Raw genomic sequence first — 18,998 nt, 5'->3', positions numbered from 1 at the left:
AACTTTTTACTATTGATGCTGCCTATGCAGCATCAATAGTAAAATGTTTAAAAAGAAAAAATAAATAAAAATATGGTTATTCTCACCTTCAGACGGCCCCCGATCTCCTCAGCAGTGCTCCCGGTATGTTCCGTTCCCAGGGATGCTTTGCGTGAAGGACCTCAGGTGATTCGCACACAGCATCCCCTGGGAACGGAAGCCACCGCATGCACCGCTGAGGCGGGAGGGCTCCGGGGGCCATCAGAAGGGAAGTATATCCCTATGCATATTTGCAGGAATATGGTACCCAGGGCCTGGAGGAGGTTCTCCTCTCCTCTAGACTCGGGTACCATTCACACACAAAGCGCTCACTTTACGCATGGTGTGCATAGCCACATGGGTAAAGTGAGCATTTCAATGCAATCCTATAGAGGCGGAGTCGCTGCGCTTCTGCAGAAATAATGAACATTCTGCGGGTTTTACTGCTATGCAATTCTGCAGCGGGAAGAACCGCAGCATGGGCACAACTGCGGAACCCCATAGGATTGCATGGGAAAGCGTTTGTTTTGTTTTTTTTTTAAAGCCTTTCTGCTGTGGCAAAAACACGGCTGAAGCGCAGAAAACAATGCACCGTGGGCACACAGCCTAAAGAATCTGTCATTTGCTGGCACACACAAAAAGTAGGATGAGTGTTTTTATTTTTTTACTTTTGTGATTAAAAACATTGCTGCATGTAAAGTTAAAGATCTGTGGTGTGGATCCTTACTACAAATCTACAGTACAGTTCATGTGTCAGGTGGCAACAAACATGTCACTTTGGATTGTTGCAGAAAGATTCCAAAAGGAGGCAGAGGAGGAGAGGGTGCGCAAACATCGAGCCTCTGCAGAGAAAGCATTTCATGAAGGTATAGCCAAAGCCAAGAAAGTACTGAGAAGGTCACCACTTGGCACCGATCGCAACCATAATAGGTATGTTTTGGCAAATGTTTCATGGATTCAGACTTGGGCTTCATTCACACAGTGTTAGTCCGTAATGCCCGAACTTGTAAACGTGTTTGGGTTGGGGGACCGCCATCTGCCCACCTTTCAGCCCAGACATCACTGTTTGTATATTGATCACGGAATATGCCATGTAAACCTGACCTTACAGATAGCTTTTAGAACGTGATTTTTCTTGTAGTTACTCTTCATAGCTCATCTGAATGAATGTTCTTTTACAGGTACTGGCTTTTCTCTGATGGAACTCCCGGACTTTTCATAGAGAAGGGCTGGGTGCATGACAGTATTAATTACAGCTTTAGTCCTCCTAAAGAAGAGGATGAAGAGCAAAATGAAGATGGTATTTTATTTCTTTATATATCTTCTTTATACTGTATTTTTCGGACTATAAGACGCACTGGACCATATGACACATCCCAAATTTTCAGAAGGAAAATGGGGTGGGGGGTGAATGCGTCAAATGGGGGGTCCGTCTTACAGTTCTGAATTCAGCTTACCCTGGGGGGGGGGGGACAGCAGCGCTGGTAGAGCGGCATCACTGGGTCTTTGGTGGTCCAGCGATAATATGACCCAGACTGGTGCGGGGGCTCCGACAACATTTCCTGAAAGCCTGGAGCCCCTCACTTCCATTGCCTTGATGCTGTGGCCTCTGGAAAAATCGCCGCTGGAGGCAGCACATGCGCAGATTGAGATCTCTGCAAAGATCTCGTGCACCTGCCGAGATCTGTCCGGCACCTGGCAACAATAGGAAATTGTTCCTATTGATACCTTTGGATCACTGTGATAGACCCTGTCAATGATCAAAATAGTAGATCAAATCCCGCTTTGTCACCCCCTTAGTTAGAAGGAAAAAAAGACAATTTGATTTTTCTCTTTGGGGTTGTTAGTACAAGGTCATGAATACAATTTTCGACTCTGTGGGAACCGTTGACATGTTCCAGAGTTGGTACCTCATAAAGAACAGGCTCAGGGGTGTGTATATATTTAGGTGATATGTAAATATGCAGTTTGCAAATTTCACCACATGATGGCAGCATATACATTCTAATTTAAAACAAAAACTGCTAAACCTTTTTTAGTTTTTTTTTTTTTTTTTTTTCCTTTTTCCTGATCACAGTAAAAATAAGTGTCACCATACTGACGCACTGTATCTTTCTGATTCCTCACTGCTTTGTCTATCTTTTCACCATAACAAACTCTTTAAGTATTAGATGGCGCCGGTTTTTCACTGGGTATAAATAAGAATATTTCCATTCACTGACAACATAGTGGTAACAAATTAAAAATCTAATTCACAAATTTCCTTTTTATACAACGTGTATAAACCCTTGAAGCAGAAAAAAGGTGTAACTGGAGATATATCAAAGTATACTTTGCTATAAATGTTTAGAGTAAAGCTTCTCTTAAACTTTGCCAGATAACGTGGAGAGCGAAGATGCCAACAGCAGTGTTGGTGGCCTAGATGATTCCATACCAAAGGAAGATGCACAAGTGGAAAGCACCGTACCTAAGCAGGGCCAGAACCTTTGGTGCGTATCACATGTTTTTCTTCCCTATTGGAGCTTTTGTTTGAGCTTTGCCCCATCAATCTCTGAGCTTTTGTTTGCTTACATTGAGTGAATATCCTTGTCTTTCTTTAGGTTTCTTTGTGATTCTCAAAAGGAGTTCGATGAGCTGATAGACTGTCTGCATCCTCAGGGTTTTCGTGAGAGTCAGCTGAAGGAACGGCTACAGAAAAAGTAATTTTATTTTGCTATACAGAGTCTTCATTTTCACAAATATTGGCATTTACAAGCCAGAACACTGAAGTGCCCCTTTAATTCTTAGCATCCCAAACATCGGACCGCTCCCACCAATTCTCGACTTTAGGAAGTGGGTATTCTCAAGTTAGTAAGTTATCCCTCATCAAAGAAAAATTACTAATGCTGCATAATCTACAGAAAAATCACAACTTTACAGGTATTAAAGTAAAATGGCTTGTCGTTTTTTTTTTTTTTTATCACCTGAAAGAATGGTTCTGGGTCAGTTTTGCCACTCGGTAAAGCCATGAAAACAAAGCTTTCAAAGCCATGGAGGATTTGAGGTTTTATTTCACCGCACTTGAAATTTTCCAGTACATCATATGGTACAGTAAATGTCTACAGTTAAAGGCTCTTTTGGTGACTTCAGGGACACATGACCATGATGTCATGTAAGGCCCTTAACCTCTAAATAGAAGCGTTAGGGATCCCACTCTTCGGGACCTCCAAGAAATTGCCCAGTTTGCCTCTCCACCCTGAACATTGGCCCTACATACTTGCCTGTCTATCCTCTAGACTCCTGCAGTTAAGGTGACATCATGATCACATTACCGTGATCTCACCAAAGATCCTTAAGCAGAGTTAATCTTAGAATAGAAATGCTGGGGGGCCCCTAAGGCCGGCCTCACACTCAGCGTATAAAAATACGGTCCGTTATTTACGACCGTAATACGCAGAAAAGTCCCCAAAATATATATATTTCATACAGCGCTAGATAGCTTAAAAGCCGGTAATTCAATTGCCGGCTTTTCCTATCTCCTTCACAAATCCGACATGATAGGAGTCATGGTTTACATACAGTAAACCATCTTATATCCTTTTTTTTTTTTTTTTCATATTCCACACTAGTAATGTTAGTAGTGTGTATGTGCAAAATTTGGGCGCTCTAGCTATTAAATTAAAGGGTTAAATTGCAGGGGGGGAAAAATGGCGTGGGCTCCCGTGCAGTTTTCTCCGCCAGAATGGTAAAGCCAGTGACTGAGGGCAGATATTAATAGCCTGGAGAGGGTCCATTAATTAGCCCCCCCGGCTAAAAACATCTGCCCCCAGCCTCCCCAGAAAAGGCACATCTGGAATATGCGCCTATTCTGGCACTTGGCCACTCTCCTCCCATTCCCGTATAGCGGTGAGATATGGGGTAATGAAGGGTTAATGTCACCTTGCTATTGTAAGGTGACATTAAGGCTGTGTGCACACGTTCAGGATTTCTCGCAAAAAATTCCTGAGAAAAAACGGACATTTTCTGTAAGAAGTCTGCATGCATTTTTTACGCGTTTTTGCTGCGCTTTTTTCCGGACACTTCCCAATGCATTTTGTAGTAGGAAATCCGCAAAAAAACACGCAAAATTAATGAACATGCTGCGGTTTTTACCGCAATGCGTTTTTTTCGCGGGAAAAAAACGCATCATGTGCACAAAACATGCGGAATTCATTCTAAATGATGGGATACTTATTGTATGCGTTTTTTTTTGCGGTTTCATAGCATATTTATCGGGAAAAAACGCAAAAAAAAAGCGAAAATGCAACGTGTTCACACAGCCCATGCCAGATTAATAATGGAGAGGCGTCAATTGACACCTATCCATTATTAATCCAATAGTATGAAATGGTTAAAAAACACACATTATACCAAAGTATTTTAATGAAATAAATACACAGGTTGTAATATTTTATTATACTTGTAATCCACCTGAAGACCCTTGTCACCGTGAACAAATGTAGAAAAAAAAGCAACAATATTCCATACCTTCCGATCAGTCTTGTCCCACGCTGTAAATCCATCTGAAAGGGTTAACTAATTTTACAAGCAGAAGCCTGTTAATGCAGCCTTTCCTGTCTGTAAAAACCCGGCGAATGAATGGAAAGCAGGTGAATGACCTCTAGTTCCCTTGAGTTGCAGTGATGCGCCCTCTGCTGGATGTCCTGATATGAACTCGAGCGTGGGAAAATATTCTGAAAAGTTCCCAGGCTCGAGTATCGTGCCCCTACACTATGTATAGACATTTATTCTACCTATTCTATTCTAACCTGTCAGTGTGATTTTACTGTACACCGCACTGAATTGCCGGCTTTTCTCTAACACCGATGCATTCCGTATTTTTCTCGCTCCATAGACTTTCATTGGCATATTTTTTGCGCAATATGGTGACAAACGCAGCATGCTGCGATTTTCTACGGCCGTAGAAGACCGTATGATACGGATCAGTAAAATACGGCAGATAGGAGCTGGGCCATATCAATCATTGTACCGTATGCAATCCGTATTTTCTGCACCTCTCATACGTCCGTAAAACTCGCTAGTGTGAGGCCGGCCTAAGAGTGTCTCCAGGTTGTCAAATGCCAGCCATGACTAGCTAGGGCTTATTTTTGGAGTAGGGCTTATATTTCTGGAGTGATGTTTCTTAGGTTGTTTCACTATGCTATGGGTATGTGCACATGATGACTTGGAAACGCGTACAAACATGTTATGTCTTTGGGAGGAAACCAAATCCTGATGGCAGCTTTTCAGATTTTTTTTTTTTTTTTTTTTGCATTGTCTTTAATCTCCAGATGTATGTGTATAATTTTTTTTATTTCTCCTTGTATTAAATGGAATCTGTCACCTGTGTTTTTTTTTTTTTGCTACCTCATCTAAGAACAGTCTGATGTAGGCAGAGAGAAGCTGAATTCGGCAATATATCACTTAGATTGCTGGTGCAGCCGTTCTCCTACAATTAGATTTTATCTTTAGCATTTAGCAGAGCTGAGAAGGCTAACCCCATCCATACCAGGTTCCTTATGTACATAGTCTATAGAGAGTGAGCTGCTTATCGCAACATGGGGAGTGGTCAGACTTGCATGTAGTCCAGTCAGTGATAATCTCCAGGTGATAAAACCTGCACAGTAAGTATGCAGCTCACAACCTGACATATTATTGAAATCTGTGTTTTAACCCCTACCTCATCCTGCCTCAAATTGCCTAGCAAAAACCTGCTGAGATTCCCTTTAAGAGTGGCTTCCAAGCAGAAGCACTTAATGGCTTCACGTCTTTGGAAACCTGAAGCGCTGAAAATAAGCTCAAAGGACTGAACATATGCATTACAGTGGAGATGAGACTTGTTGTACTTATGTTCTTTTTGGCACTTTGAGGCGTATCGGCATGAAAAAGATGTCATCTGCTCATGTCCTCTCCCTCCCAACCTGTTAGAGGTTTCAGGAGGTCTGTGTGCGATTACTGTAAATACTGCATATTCATTCCGTATCTGCTTTGTGGTGTCTCCGTTCAAGATGGATATCCATTCTCTCCTGTGTTCAGGTATCAGGACATTTTGCACTCTCTTCATCTGGCTCGTAAGCCGAACTTGGGATTAAAGACGTGTGATGGACACCAGGAACTGCTAAACTTTTTGCGCAGTGATATAATAGAAGTAGCGACAAGACTACAGAAGGGAGGATTAGGCTATCTGGATGATACCACAGAACTTGAAGACAAGGTAAGAGGTTATTCCTATGCACGTCAAGAACTTGACTGATCCCTTTTAAGATGTATTAAGTTCTCTTCTTTACACGCAGGTTCGTACATTAGAAAACCTCAAAGACTTTGGGGAGTGTATCATCTCTCTACAAGCAGCTGTTCTCAAGAAGTTCTTACAGGGTTTTATGGCTCCAAAGGAAAAAAATAAAAAACGTAAATCAGAGGAGACTGCGGCCAAAGCTGAAGAACAGAGTGAGGAAAAGAAAATGGCTGAGGCGGCAAAGGTAGGATAGACCGCCTAATTCTAACTTTGTCAGAAGGAACGTTATATTGCTTTAATACTTAAAATAAAAGCGATGGATGCTACCCCCCCCCCCCCCCCCCCCCCCCCATATGTCGATGCCACTATTTGTAGCAGGTGGCACTGGCTGCAGCAGACCTGTGATAACAATCAGTTTTCTGTCAGCTGACGCTCGCTTTCTAGAAAAGACTGCAGCCTTTATCAATCAGTGACACCACAGTCTCGTGACCTGCTTGGAATGCAGACAGTTAATGGCGCTGCGTCGGGAGGTGACTATCCACTGTTTCTATTGTAATAGGGGCCATGAAGTGACCAACCCTGACCTGCATTAGGATGTGAGTTTGTCTTGGATAGGGTTCAGTGTGTTTTGCAGGGGCTCATGATCCAAGCTCTTAATGCACAGCTGGTAACAGCCACTGCCAGGGCTGAACTGTAGCTGCTGCTATTAACAATTTAGATGCTGCTGTCAGGTTCTCACGGTCATCTAAATGGATTGAGCAGCAGTTCTTAAGCCCATTTTGGCTTCCATTGGCGTTTCCATGATGTGATCATACACTCGGAGGGTGACGCACAGCTCCACGTGATGGCCAACGATTCGTTGACTGCTGATATTCCATCCTGGTACCTATTGGCTACCATCAGATCTTGCAGTGGTGGATATTTCATCCTGGTAACCAGTGTGCAGTTCTAGAATGGTAATGCTGCCACTGACTAAACTGTCGGGTTACCCAGACGTCTTCCAGTCGAGAATCTATGGGACATGTATCCGAGCATTCGAGGCCTTCAAGTAGTGCAGCAAGGTCTGCAAAGCGAGACACACACACACACACACACACACACACACACACACACACACACACACACACACACACACACACTATACAATCTATTTAGGTAATCATTTTCTTTCATTTGAGAGCTGATGTGTGTTCCTTCCGTTTTTTGGGAGGCACAGTAGATGAATGCTTATGTACTGTACTGACTGTACTTCAGGGTTGAAATCGCACATGCAGAGTTTTTTTTTTTTTTTAGTCAAACTAGCCTAAGTGATTTCTACCAAAAAAAAAGTTTAATAAACTGGCTTATCTCTAGGAAATGCTGTCACTTTTACGATAAAAGGGCTCTGAATTATTCATTCTGCTCTTCCCAAGTATTTCTGTTCTTACGGAGATGTGCCTTCTGTAGGAGGACACGCTCATCATTCTCTTCACATTTCTGCTCACCGGGTGACTTTTGTCTCTGACTGCGATACAGATTGCATGAGGTTAATCATATTCTAATCTGCTGGAGTCCATTGTGCCGAATACTTCTGTATGAATGTTATGGGCCACACAGATTGGAAGCTGTCGGGTTATGTCCTTGTCAGGATGCTGCTTGGTTTACATTCTCCCTTGTAGGACACTTTCCGAGCCCCTTTGATTTTGCTCCAAACATTTTTCCATTCTAACATCCGTATCCTTGTGAAGGTGAAAATAACATTTGTGTGTTTTGGATGGGAGTTCCCCTTTTATGGCCATCCCAAAGTCCGCCTTTGAAGCTGTAAATATTTCTCATGGTTGGTGTATTCTTGGAATGTCCACAAGGTGGCAGTACATGGGTATTGCATCCTGTCTTTGCCCATGGAGAGTGAAGCCTTTTCTACTAAAGGTGGAAATGGCAGAAACTGCAGATATGATTCATTGTTAAGTCTGAGCACAATGCTTACTACAGGCTTTTGGTTGAGGTGGCATTAACTAGCTATCACTTTACAGGAAGAGATTTGAGAGGCTGAACATGCTTTTTTCTTTCTTGGATCTGTTATTTTAGTTCAGTGTCCATGTGCATTGCTTGCATGGTTGAGCTTGACAGATAGTGACAAGATAAGTCCATACTCTCTGGGTATTTCACCTTAACCCTGTCGAGTAATTCATTTTTTTAATTGTTGCTCGTAATGAGAAGGAAGAATATAATTATAGGCTTTCTTGCTCCTTTTTGTCATTACTTTCTATTATGAGTTATTCTCATCCTTGTTTACATTTATTGGGGCATTTGTGCAAGAAAGTCAATAATAAAGAAATATCCGGGTACTGTATAGCAGCACTGAGGCGTTCCTGTCCCATATCGAGACCAAATTTTCAGTACCATTGTATAATCCGTACACTGTCTCTGTCTTTTAGAGGACCCTTCTTTCCTTTTATAAATCTGATAACTTTTCTGTTTTTAAATACAAACCTTAATTTTCCAATAGCAAACATGGAGAAAATATTACGAATTTTAACTCCTTTTAAGACCCTTGACATACCCATTATGTAATGGTCGGATATGGGTTCCTGACTCATTTATGTGGGACATGAGAGCTGTGCCTGTGCGATCATCGCCAGGAGCTTGGCTTAAGTTAAAGCAGATACCCGACCATCACTTTTAGGAGTGGTATGGGCACTGCCCGGGCATTTTAGCCCCTAAATGCTGTGATCGACATTAAGAAGGCTGTGGGCAGGGCTGTGGAGTCGGAGTCGTGGAGTCGGAATTAGTTTTGGTTGGAGTCGGTAGAAATGTCCCGACTCCGACTTAAAAAAAAGTGTATTAATATTTATTCAGTCGCCATGACAGCACAACGAGAGAGGGGATCCGCCCTTCAGGGACAGGAAACCTACAGACACAAAAGGGCGGTACCTCTCTCCCACGTCAGTTGGTTTCCTGTCCCTGACAGCGGAACCTCTTCAGACAGGCCTGTGAAGAAGGTCGAAGGTATGACACGTCCCCACCCCTGGCAGGCTGATACTGGTAGCGGAGGCCCCCTACCTCGGCCTGATCAGGGGGCAGGAAGCACCACACGGCAGGGGGACTGTTGGTGTAGGTGGTAGCAGGAGGAAGCAGCCTCACACAAATAGGCTGGCTTCTATGGTGTCCGCAGTAAATGGGTACCTGTGGAGGATCTGGAGGAGGGAGTCTACGCTTGGTGCGGCTGCTGGGTCCTTGGAGTCCGTCTGTGCCTAGCGGGGGTCGGTGTCGGTCCGGTGAGGTGTCTGCTGCCGTCCCGGTCCGCGTGTCTGCTTGGCGCCGCTGCCGCGTCCGGAAGGGGCGTGTCCGGATGACGCGGCGAGCGGCGCGGCCGAATGACGTGGCCGGGCATGCGCAGTAGCGCTGGTTTCTTCCGACCAATGGCGGCGCCCAGCTGGGGGCAATCCGGGCTTCGGGGATGGTCTGACGGAGGTTTTTTCTGTCGGGCGGGGGCGGCGCAGCACGGAGCGGTGGCGGTCCCTCATAGATTAAGGCGGCACCTTGGATTCCCTGCTAACCCCCATCGGGGGCGGTACCCTGGGGACCTTTTTTTAAACGCTGCACACATGGTGGCTGGTGTTCCTGTTCCATTCCGTAATGGAGTCGCCAGAAGGAACACAGAGCAGCCAGCAGCAGCAGCAGGAGCTTCAGCAGTTAGAGAAGCCTCGGAGGAGCTCCCAGCGTCGGTCTAGTGGCAGTAGCCGCGCTGGTGGAGCTAAGGAGGCTCAAACTTTAAGACCAAAGTCCTCAAGCCGTAAGGAATTGCCGGCTGCGAAGGACCCCCCCCATCTACGGTACCACTCATTACTGGCGGGGTAAGTGATCTTCGTGAAAGTTCACTTAGTGATTATTTGTTCCCCTTATTTTCCCTCTCTCCTTATTAGGGGAGGAAAAGTTTAACTAAGGCCAAACATAGGCAGTGTGCCGAATGTGCAGAGCCACTTCCAGACGGGCATTTAAGGAAATTGTGCAAAACATGTATACAACGTTTACTGGAGGAAGAGGCTCCTGATCTGACCTCCACAATTAGAGAGATGGTTAGGCACGAAGTGAGAAGTTCTGTAAAGTCCAAGTCTCGGGTGACGGAAGTTGAAAGGTCATCCCCTTTATCTGATGAAAATTCGGACTCGGGTGAGCTGAGCTCTGGGTCCCTCCCGTCTTCCTCCTCCTCTGAAGATCTGGAGTCTAGTCGGGCCTGTTTGTCCTTGGATAGGGTTAACCATCTTGTTAAAGCAGTTAACAGTACAATGGGGATAGAGGACGCCCAATCAGAATGCTCCATTCAGGATGTAATGTTCAAAGGTATTGAGCGGAAGTCCCGTAGAGCCTTTCCAGTGGTGGACAAGATAAAATCACTAATTTCAAAAGAATGGAAGAAGCCCGAGAGAAAGGGGTCACTTCCGCCTGCATTTAAGAGAAGATATCCCTTTGAGGAGGAGGCTTCATCCTCATGGGATAAGGTTCCGAAGCTGGATGCGGCAGTCGCCAAAGCATGCAAAAAAACATCTCTCCCCTTTGACGACTTGGGGAACCTAAAGGACCCATTAGACAGGAAAGCTGATACTTTTCTTAAAGGAGCTTGGGAGACTTCGGCTTGGTCCTTGAGACCAGCTATAGCAGCCACCTGTACAGCCCGGTCCTTGATGGTATGGTTAGGACACCTCGAAGATCAGCTCAAGGATAAGGTTCCCAGAACTGAAATATTATCCTCTATGCCTATAATCCAGGATGCCGCAGCTTTCCTTTCGGACGCATCAGCAGACTCGGTCATGTTGGCCGCCAGGTCCTCAGCGTTATCTAACGCAGCCCGGAGAGCGCTATGGATAAAATGCTGGCCAGGGGACTTACAAGCCAGAACAAAGTTATGTAGCATCCCCTGTGAAGGAGCTCACTTATTCGGACCGGTCCTAGATGAATTATTGGAAAAAGCAGGGGATAATAAAAAACGCTTCCCTTTCCTAGGAAGACCCTTTTACAGACGGGACTACAATAGAGGATGGTCTAGCCGTAGAAGGCCGTATAGAGATTCTAACAGGGAATCTACCAGATACGACAGCAACAGAAGAAGGGGTAAAGGATTTATGTTTAATCCTTCACGAGAATTTAAGAAACCGCAATGACTGGCGGACCAGGTGGGGGGTAGGCTTTCGGCCTTCTACCCGGCCTGGGTACGGATCACGAGTAGCCCATGGATTCTAGGCATCGTGGAAAAAGGCCTAAAGTTTGACTTCTACCATATTCCTCGAGACAAGTTTATGTTGACACCTGTTCGTTCCTCCTCTACAGAGCAGTTGGCGCTGGAGTCTGAGGTCCGGGAACTTCAACAAAAGAAAGTTTTGGTCAGAGTCCCTACGGGAGAGGAAGGTAGCGGGTTTTATTCCCCTCTATTCCTGATCAAAAAACCTGACGGTTCATATCGCACTATTATTAATTTGAAAGGCCTGAACAATTTTTTTGTTGGTTCCCTCCTTCAAGATGGAGTCGGTTAAAACGGCAATAAAGTTACTCTTTAACCATTGTTTTATGGTTGTCTTAGATCTCAAAGACGCCTACTACCATGTTCCAATACATGTAGATCATCAAAAGTTTCTTAGGGTGGCGGTTTCACTAGCTGGCACGATAGAACATTTTCAATATCAGGCACTTCCCTTCGGAGTCGCAGTTGCACCCAGGGTGTTCACTAAAATCATGGTGGAGGTTATGGCACACTTACATGAACAAGACATATTAGTAATCCCATACCTAGATGATTTACTAATTGTAGGTCACTCAGATTCACATTGCAAGGACCAGCTAGAGAAAGTGATGAGAGCTTTGAACGACTTGGGCTGGATAATCAATCTCAAAAAGTCACGTCTTCAGCCCCTAAAAATACAAGAGTTTCTGGGATTTATTGTAGACTCTAGTCGGCAGGAGTGTCGCCTGCCGGACGCAAAGGTAGCTAAGGTTCAACAGCTGGTCACCAGGGCGATTGGCAATCCCTTAGTGTCAGTTAGAAGTGCAATGTCTCTTGGGCACTCTTACGTCTTGCATCCCGGCGGTCCTCTGGGCCCAGTTCCACACAAGGACACTACAATGGGACGTTTTACACAATTCCCGTCGTCTAGGGGCTCACCTCGATAGTAAATTTACACTTTCTGCGGAGACTACACATTCACTTGTTTGGTGGACTCACACTTCAAATCTACATAGGGGGGTCCCTTGGATAAATCATGTTTCTAGAGTTCTGACTACGGATGCTAGCCCTAAGGGATGGGGGGCTCACTTAGGGGAGGATTGGGTTCAGGGGCTATGGCCTCAGTCTGAAGAGGACTCCTCCTCCAATCTAAAAGCGCTTTTGGCTGTAAAACATGCCTTAAATAAATTCCTTGTACCCCTACAGGGTCGACACGTCAGACTATTATCGGACAATCGGGTAACTGTGGCCTACATTAATTGTCAAGGTGGTACACGATCCAGTTCTTTGAAGGTCGCAAATCATATTTTTCAGGTGGCCGAAGAACATCTTCTCTCTCTGACGGCACTTCATATAAGAGGAAGTATCAATACCAAAGCCGACTACTTAAGCCGCAACAGACTCAGACAGGGAGAGTGGTCGCTAAATCCAGCCGTCTTCAAGCAGATCATTCAGTTATGGGGTTGTCCAGAGATAGACCTTTTTGCCAGCAGGGGGAACAAAAAATTGCACCAGTTCTGCTCCCTAAATCCAAAAGACAACCCATATGCGGTGGACGCTCTACTAATATCTTGGCGCTTCAGTCTCGCATATGCCTTTCCCCCTCTAAACCTAATACCATTAGTTCTGAGGAAGATTCGGGAGGACAGGGCCCAGGTAATCTTGATAGCCCCATTCTGGCCCAAGAGGCCATGGTTTCCTTGGCTGAGGAAGATGTCTGTCTGCCAACCATGGATTCTCCCAGAACTGCCAGAGCTACTCTCCCAAGGCCCAATCCTCCATCCACGAGTAGCCAACTTACACCTAGCGGCATGGAACTTGAAAGGTCTTTACTGAGGGGGAAGGGATTCTCTCAGAATTTAGTAAATACACTCCTTAAAAGTAGGAAACCCTCTACAACAAGCATCTATGTTAGAGTGTGGAGAAAATTTCTGTCATGTTCAGGGGCTCAAATTGACCAGAAACCATGTATAAACCAGATTCTTGAATTTTTACAGAAAGGACTAGAGATGGGCTTGGCCACAAGTACTCTCAGAGTACAAGTGTCAGCTCTGGGGGCACTATACAATCTTAACTTAGCCAGTAATCACTGGATATCCAGATTTTTCAAAGCAGTCACTAGGTCCAGACCAATCATCAAACAAAGGTTAGTCCCATGGGATCTGAATCTGGTTCTCTCAGCCCTAACGCAAGCCCCATTCGAGCCTATCGATACCATTCCTATAAAAATCCTTTCAATCAAAACAGCCCTCTTGGTTGCACTCACATCTGCTAGAAGGGTGATCTGCAGGCACTTTCCAGACATCCACCATACATTTCAGGGAGGATAGAGTAATCTTGAAACCCGATCCCCTCTATCTTCCGAAAGTTGCGTCAAAATTCCACAGAGTACAGGAGGTAGTCCTACCCTCATTTTGCTCCAACCCTGCTAACGATGAAGAACGTAAATATCATTGCTTAGATGTAAGAAGATGCCTCCTTAGATATATTACAGTTTCAGATGCCTGGAAAAAAGATAACTCTCTGTTTGTAGCCTATCAAGGGGTGAGGAAAGGTCTTAGAGTATCTAAAAACTCTCTAGCTAGATGGATCAGGGAGGCAATCTCTCTCGCTTATACAGCAGGTGGCAACGAAGTTCCAGATGGTATAAAGGCACACTCCACGCGGGCTGTAGCATCTTCCTGGGCGGAGAGGTCAGAAGTATCGATCGAAGACCTATGTAAGGCGGCCACATGGTCTTCTCCTTCTACCTTTCTTAGACACTACAGATTAGATCTGGGTAGTTCCTCAGACCTTACGTTTGGGAGAAGGGTGCTGGAGGCTATTATCCCCCCCTAGTCTTCCTTGTTTTCTCTGAAAGTCTCTCGTTGTGCTGTCATGGCGACTGAATAAATACGTACGCTACTCACCTGGTAGCAGTGTTTTTTCAGGAGCCATGACAGCACCCTTAGATTCCCTACCCTATTTTCTGGATGATTCAATACCCTTTCGGTTTTCCTTATAATTTCTTGTTCACTTACATAATAAAATGTATTGGTTTATATGCTGCATCTGTGTTATTAACCTTGGTGGTCCTCTCATGCTCTGGAACCAACTGACGTGGGAGAGAGGTACCGCCCTTTTATGTCTGTAGGTTTCCTGTTCCTGAAGGGCGGATCCCCTCTCTCGTTGTGCTGTCATGGCTCCTGAAAAAACACTGCTACCAGGTGAGTAGCGTTCGTATTTCATAATTGAACTTTCATATGAATTTTATAAAATGTTACTCAAATATATATGTTCTATCAAACTATGAACAGTGATAAGCAGTTCTGCTGGAGATAGACATTTCTTCTTGCGTGTCACTGTTCTCCACTGCCCTTATCTAATCTTATACTTGGTTAACCTCATGCTGCCCCAACACCCCTACTTACAATGTATGAAAGTGTTGCAAATTCTCAGTAGTAAAGCTCCTCCTCTAGACTAGATGTTTGGTGTGAGTCTTCCAAGCAGCTCACAGCTGCTACTCAGAAGAGGAAGACTGTAAGAAGTATTATCCTTTCAACAAACTTTGCATCAGTTAACTGTGAGTACATGAGAAATAACAGTATTACTGACCACTATATCAGTTGTACGACTGGCAATAATTTTGTACAATTGTTTTTAGGAAAAACAATTGTCATTTGGATTGTGAATGCAGAATTAAAAACCTGAGTGTCAAAGAAGCGTCACATTAAATCAGCTGTATTTGAACATTTCACCGTCACTCAAGATAGAAAACATTGTCTGTCAGTGTATGACAAATAATCCAGACGAAAACAAATGCTGTGAAGCCAAGATCAGTGCATATTCAGGCAAAGATAAAAATGCTCCTACCAGAGCTTCTAATTTAAAGAAACATTTACAGCACTTTCATCCAGATGTACTGAATTGTACTGAAAGCAGTGGATGAGAGACTGCATCCAAACCAATGAACCAGTGCCCAGCTCTTCCAGCCAAGCAAAGGAGCAGAGAACTTTGCAGCCATCAGTTGCAAGATATTTTGTCAGTGACAAAGTTACTGTGACAATGACAGTAGATACATTTAAAAAACAGATCATAGAGCTTTTTGTAAACGATAGTGTGCCTATTTCATTATTTTCACGACCAGCTTTTGTGTCTGAACGGGGAAATGGCCCGCAAGCTTGGTGTTTCTCTGGAGAGGGAGAGTATTAGAAAATTAGTAATCGAAGAAGCTTTTAAACAAAAGGAAGAACTTAAAAAAACTCTCAAGGGACGCTTTCTATTTCTTAAAATGGATGCCTGCACACGTCAGAGTGAACTATTTTGCCATCAATGTCCGATTCGTTTGTGACAAAAACAAAATGGTTACCAAGACATTGGCAGTAAAAGACACCAAAGCTCATCACACCAGTGAGTTTCTCCAGGTCTTGGTGGAAAAGGTTCTGTAAGACTATGAACTTAAAAAAGAGCAAGTTCTTTCTGTCGTAACGGACAATGCTTCAAATATGATAAGTACTATTAAGCTAATGAATGAGAGTAATGATGGTGACCAGCAGCTAGAAGAACATTCTGGGTCCACAGACACAAATGTTTGAAATAGAGGAACACAGTATTATAACTGAGGAGCAAACTGAAGTTGCTTCAGATGAACAGCAACATGATAGTTTAGATCTTGCTGAAACTGTCAATACGTTCTTTCCTTCATCACATGCGCTGTGTTGTGCATACGCTACAGCTGGCTATAAGAGACAGTCTGCAAGAAGGACATGCTGCTGCACTGATTGGCAAGGTGAGATAATTGGCTACTGTTGCCAGAACCCCTAAAGTTGACTCAATTTTGAAGAGACGTGCTGGAAAAGGGGCAATTATTCATCAAGCCACATGATGGGGCAGTACTTACTTAATGATTCAGCGCTTGGTTGAACTGAAAACCTTTCTTGTAGACATGGCTAACCCTCAACTGATGCTAAATGAAAGTCAGTGGAATCAGGTGACTGAGCTGGAAAAATTGCTAGAGCACCCATTTACAGTGACTAAAAAATTACAAGCAGAGGACTTAACTCCAGGTATTTTCTTAAAGGAGTGGAAAAACCTGATGTTTCGCCTGTTCCCAAAGAGGAGGGTTAATTGCAAGTGGCATTGCTACATCAATGAAACGGAGAGAGGAGCTACTATTACAAAATAACATTCTTTTGGCAGCTGTTTATGTAGACCTAATGCATCGGATTCTTCTAGATCAGAGGTCCCCAACTCCAGTCCTCAAGGCCCACCAACAGGTCATGTTTTCAGGATTTCCTTAGTCTTGCCCAGGTAATAATTGCATCACCTGTGCAATGCAAAGGAAATCCTGAAAACATGACCTGTTGGTGGGCCTTGAGGACTGGAGTTGGGGACCTCTGTTCTAGATGATCAACAGCTAACTAAAGGAAAAGAAGCTCTGAAATAGCAGTAAGGATGAAAGGGTTGCAGAACAGTCAGGAGGAACAAGAAGAATTTGGTCGTCCTGCCACATCTTCACCCTCATCAACGGATGAAGAATTAAATTTCGAAAAATATTTGGATCACAAGGACCGTGCAAAGCGTTCCCGCATAGAAGTCATCCCCATCAAAGAACACAGCCAGTACATTTCAGCAGAATTTTTCATGTGCACTAAAAGAAATTGAGAAATTTGACAGTTCATCAAAAATAACAGTGCAACAAGCGATTCCTCTGTATCCTGACATTGTCAGAGATGTTGCCCGAGTGGTTACTGCTTTGCCACCAACCCAAGTTAGTGTAAAGAGGTTGTTCTCTGCTCTCAAAATTAGATCAGATTTGAGGGCATCCATGAAGGAGGATCTGACTGAGGCAATACTTTTTTTCTGTGGACAAATTTATAGATTTCTTCTTAACTGCATAAGGGTATGTTCACACGTTCCTGATTTCCATCCTTTTTTTTTCAGGACTGAAACCGCAGCTCTTGGCAGAAAACGCAGGTCCTTTTTTTTGGTCCTTTTTTTTGTGCTTTTTTGGTGCGTTTTTTGATGCGTTTTTTGATCCTTTTTTTTTTTTTATGCAGTTTTCTATGCAGAGTCTGTGTGTTTTCTAGGAAGTTTTTTTAGGGTTTAAATGGCTGAAAATACCCTACCCCTAACCCTACCCCTAAGGCTGGGGTCACATTGCGTTTTGGTCAGAGCGCTAATGAACAGCGTTGCACGGCGAAATTAACGCCATGCAACGCGTCCGTTAGCGCTCCCATTGCCCGCAATGTACCAGCGCATTGCTAGCGCGTGTCATTTTCGGCACGCGCTAGTCTTTTGTAGCGCGCCTCGGACGCTGCTTGCAGCGTCCGCGGCGCGCCAGAGGTCCGTTCCCCGCTCTCGCAGATCGGGGATCTGCGAGAGCGGGGACGTTAACGCGACCCCGAAATTCGGCCCTTTAAAAACATTGCGTTAGCGCAATCCGCTAGCGCTAAACGGATTGCACTAACGCAATGTGACCCTAGCCTAACCATACCTCTAACCCTACTGGAAAAAAAAAATTCTTAATTTTTTTATTGTCCCTACCTATGGGGGTGACAAAGGGGGGGGGGTGTCATTTACTATTTTTTTATTTTGATCACTGATAGGTTATATCTCAGTGATCAAAATGCACTTTGGAACGAATCTGCCGGACGGCAGATTCGGCGGGCGCACTGCGCATGCGCCCGCCATTTTGCAAGATGGCGGCGCCCAGGGAGAAGACGGCCGGACGGACACCGGGAGGCCGGGTAAGTATAAGGGGGGGGGAGATTAGGGCACGGGGGTGGGGGGGGGGAGGGGTGGCATCGGAGTACGGGGGGTGTGCATCGGAGCATGGGGGGGTGGGATCGGGGCAGCCACACTCCGCCCACGCACTTCCGCCCGCTTCCCCGCACTTCCTGCTGCAGCGGTTCGGCACCACAAACCGCAATAAAACCCGCAGATATATTTTTGATCTGCGGGTTTTACTGCGGGTTTGACCTCACAATGGAGGTCTATGGGTGCAGAACCGCTGCGGCTCCAAAAAAAGAAGTGACATGGTACTTCTTTTTTACCGCGGCTATTCAGCGCGGCTTTTTTTCCCGATTCCCGCATCATGTGCACAGTGGTTCCTGTTTTCCATAGGGTACAGTGCACTGTACCCTGCATGGAAAACAGCTGCGGAACCGCAGTGGCAAAAACGCTGCGGTTCCGCAGAAAAAAACGCACTGTGTGAACATGGCCTAACGGTGTTTATTGCATATTTAGAAAAGTTTATAAAAGTTATTTGCTATATTATAATTGTATTCTAATATAGTTTTTGCTCTAAGTGGTCTGATTACTTATATGATGGTGAGAAACTGAATAAGCACGATGTTAATATTTGACAACAGTAAATTTATTGTTACGAATTGGCCATTTATGAAGGAGTCGGAATTTGATAAAATCCAGGAGTCAGTCGCAACTGTGGCTTACCGACTCCACAGCCCTGGAGCAGGGGGCTCCCTCATTTTACGATCGGCACCCTCGTGATATCATCGTGAAGACCAGATTTTGCCATGGCCTCTGGGT

General features: G+C 44.6%; 1 protein-coding gene across 1 annotated transcript in view; it reads left to right on the top strand.

The window, feature by feature from the left end:
• The window catches only part of BAZ1B (bromodomain adjacent to zinc finger domain 1B), a 61,139-nt gene that overhangs the window by 23,174 nt on the left and 18,967 nt on the right, over positions 1–18,998 (top strand). The window contains exons 8-13 of the mRNA XM_069761392.1: positions 810–948; positions 1,200–1,318; positions 2,396–2,507; positions 2,619–2,717; positions 6,073–6,250; positions 6,330–6,515. Of these exons, the coding sequence (XP_069617493.1) occupies positions 810–948; positions 1,200–1,318; positions 2,396–2,507; positions 2,619–2,717; positions 6,073–6,250; positions 6,330–6,515 (833 nt within the window). The remainder of the gene's footprint in view (positions 1–809; positions 949–1,199; positions 1,319–2,395; positions 2,508–2,618; positions 2,718–6,072; positions 6,251–6,329; positions 6,516–18,998) is intronic.

The sequence above is a fragment of the Ranitomeya imitator genome, chromosome 3 (assembly GCF_032444005.1).
Source record: "Ranitomeya imitator isolate aRanImi1 chromosome 3, aRanImi1.pri, whole genome shotgun sequence".
NCBI lineage: Eukaryota > Metazoa > Chordata > Amphibia > Anura > Dendrobatidae > Ranitomeya > Ranitomeya imitator.
Note: the sequence above shows the minus strand (reverse complement) of the source record. Positions and strands in the feature narration are given on the sequence as shown.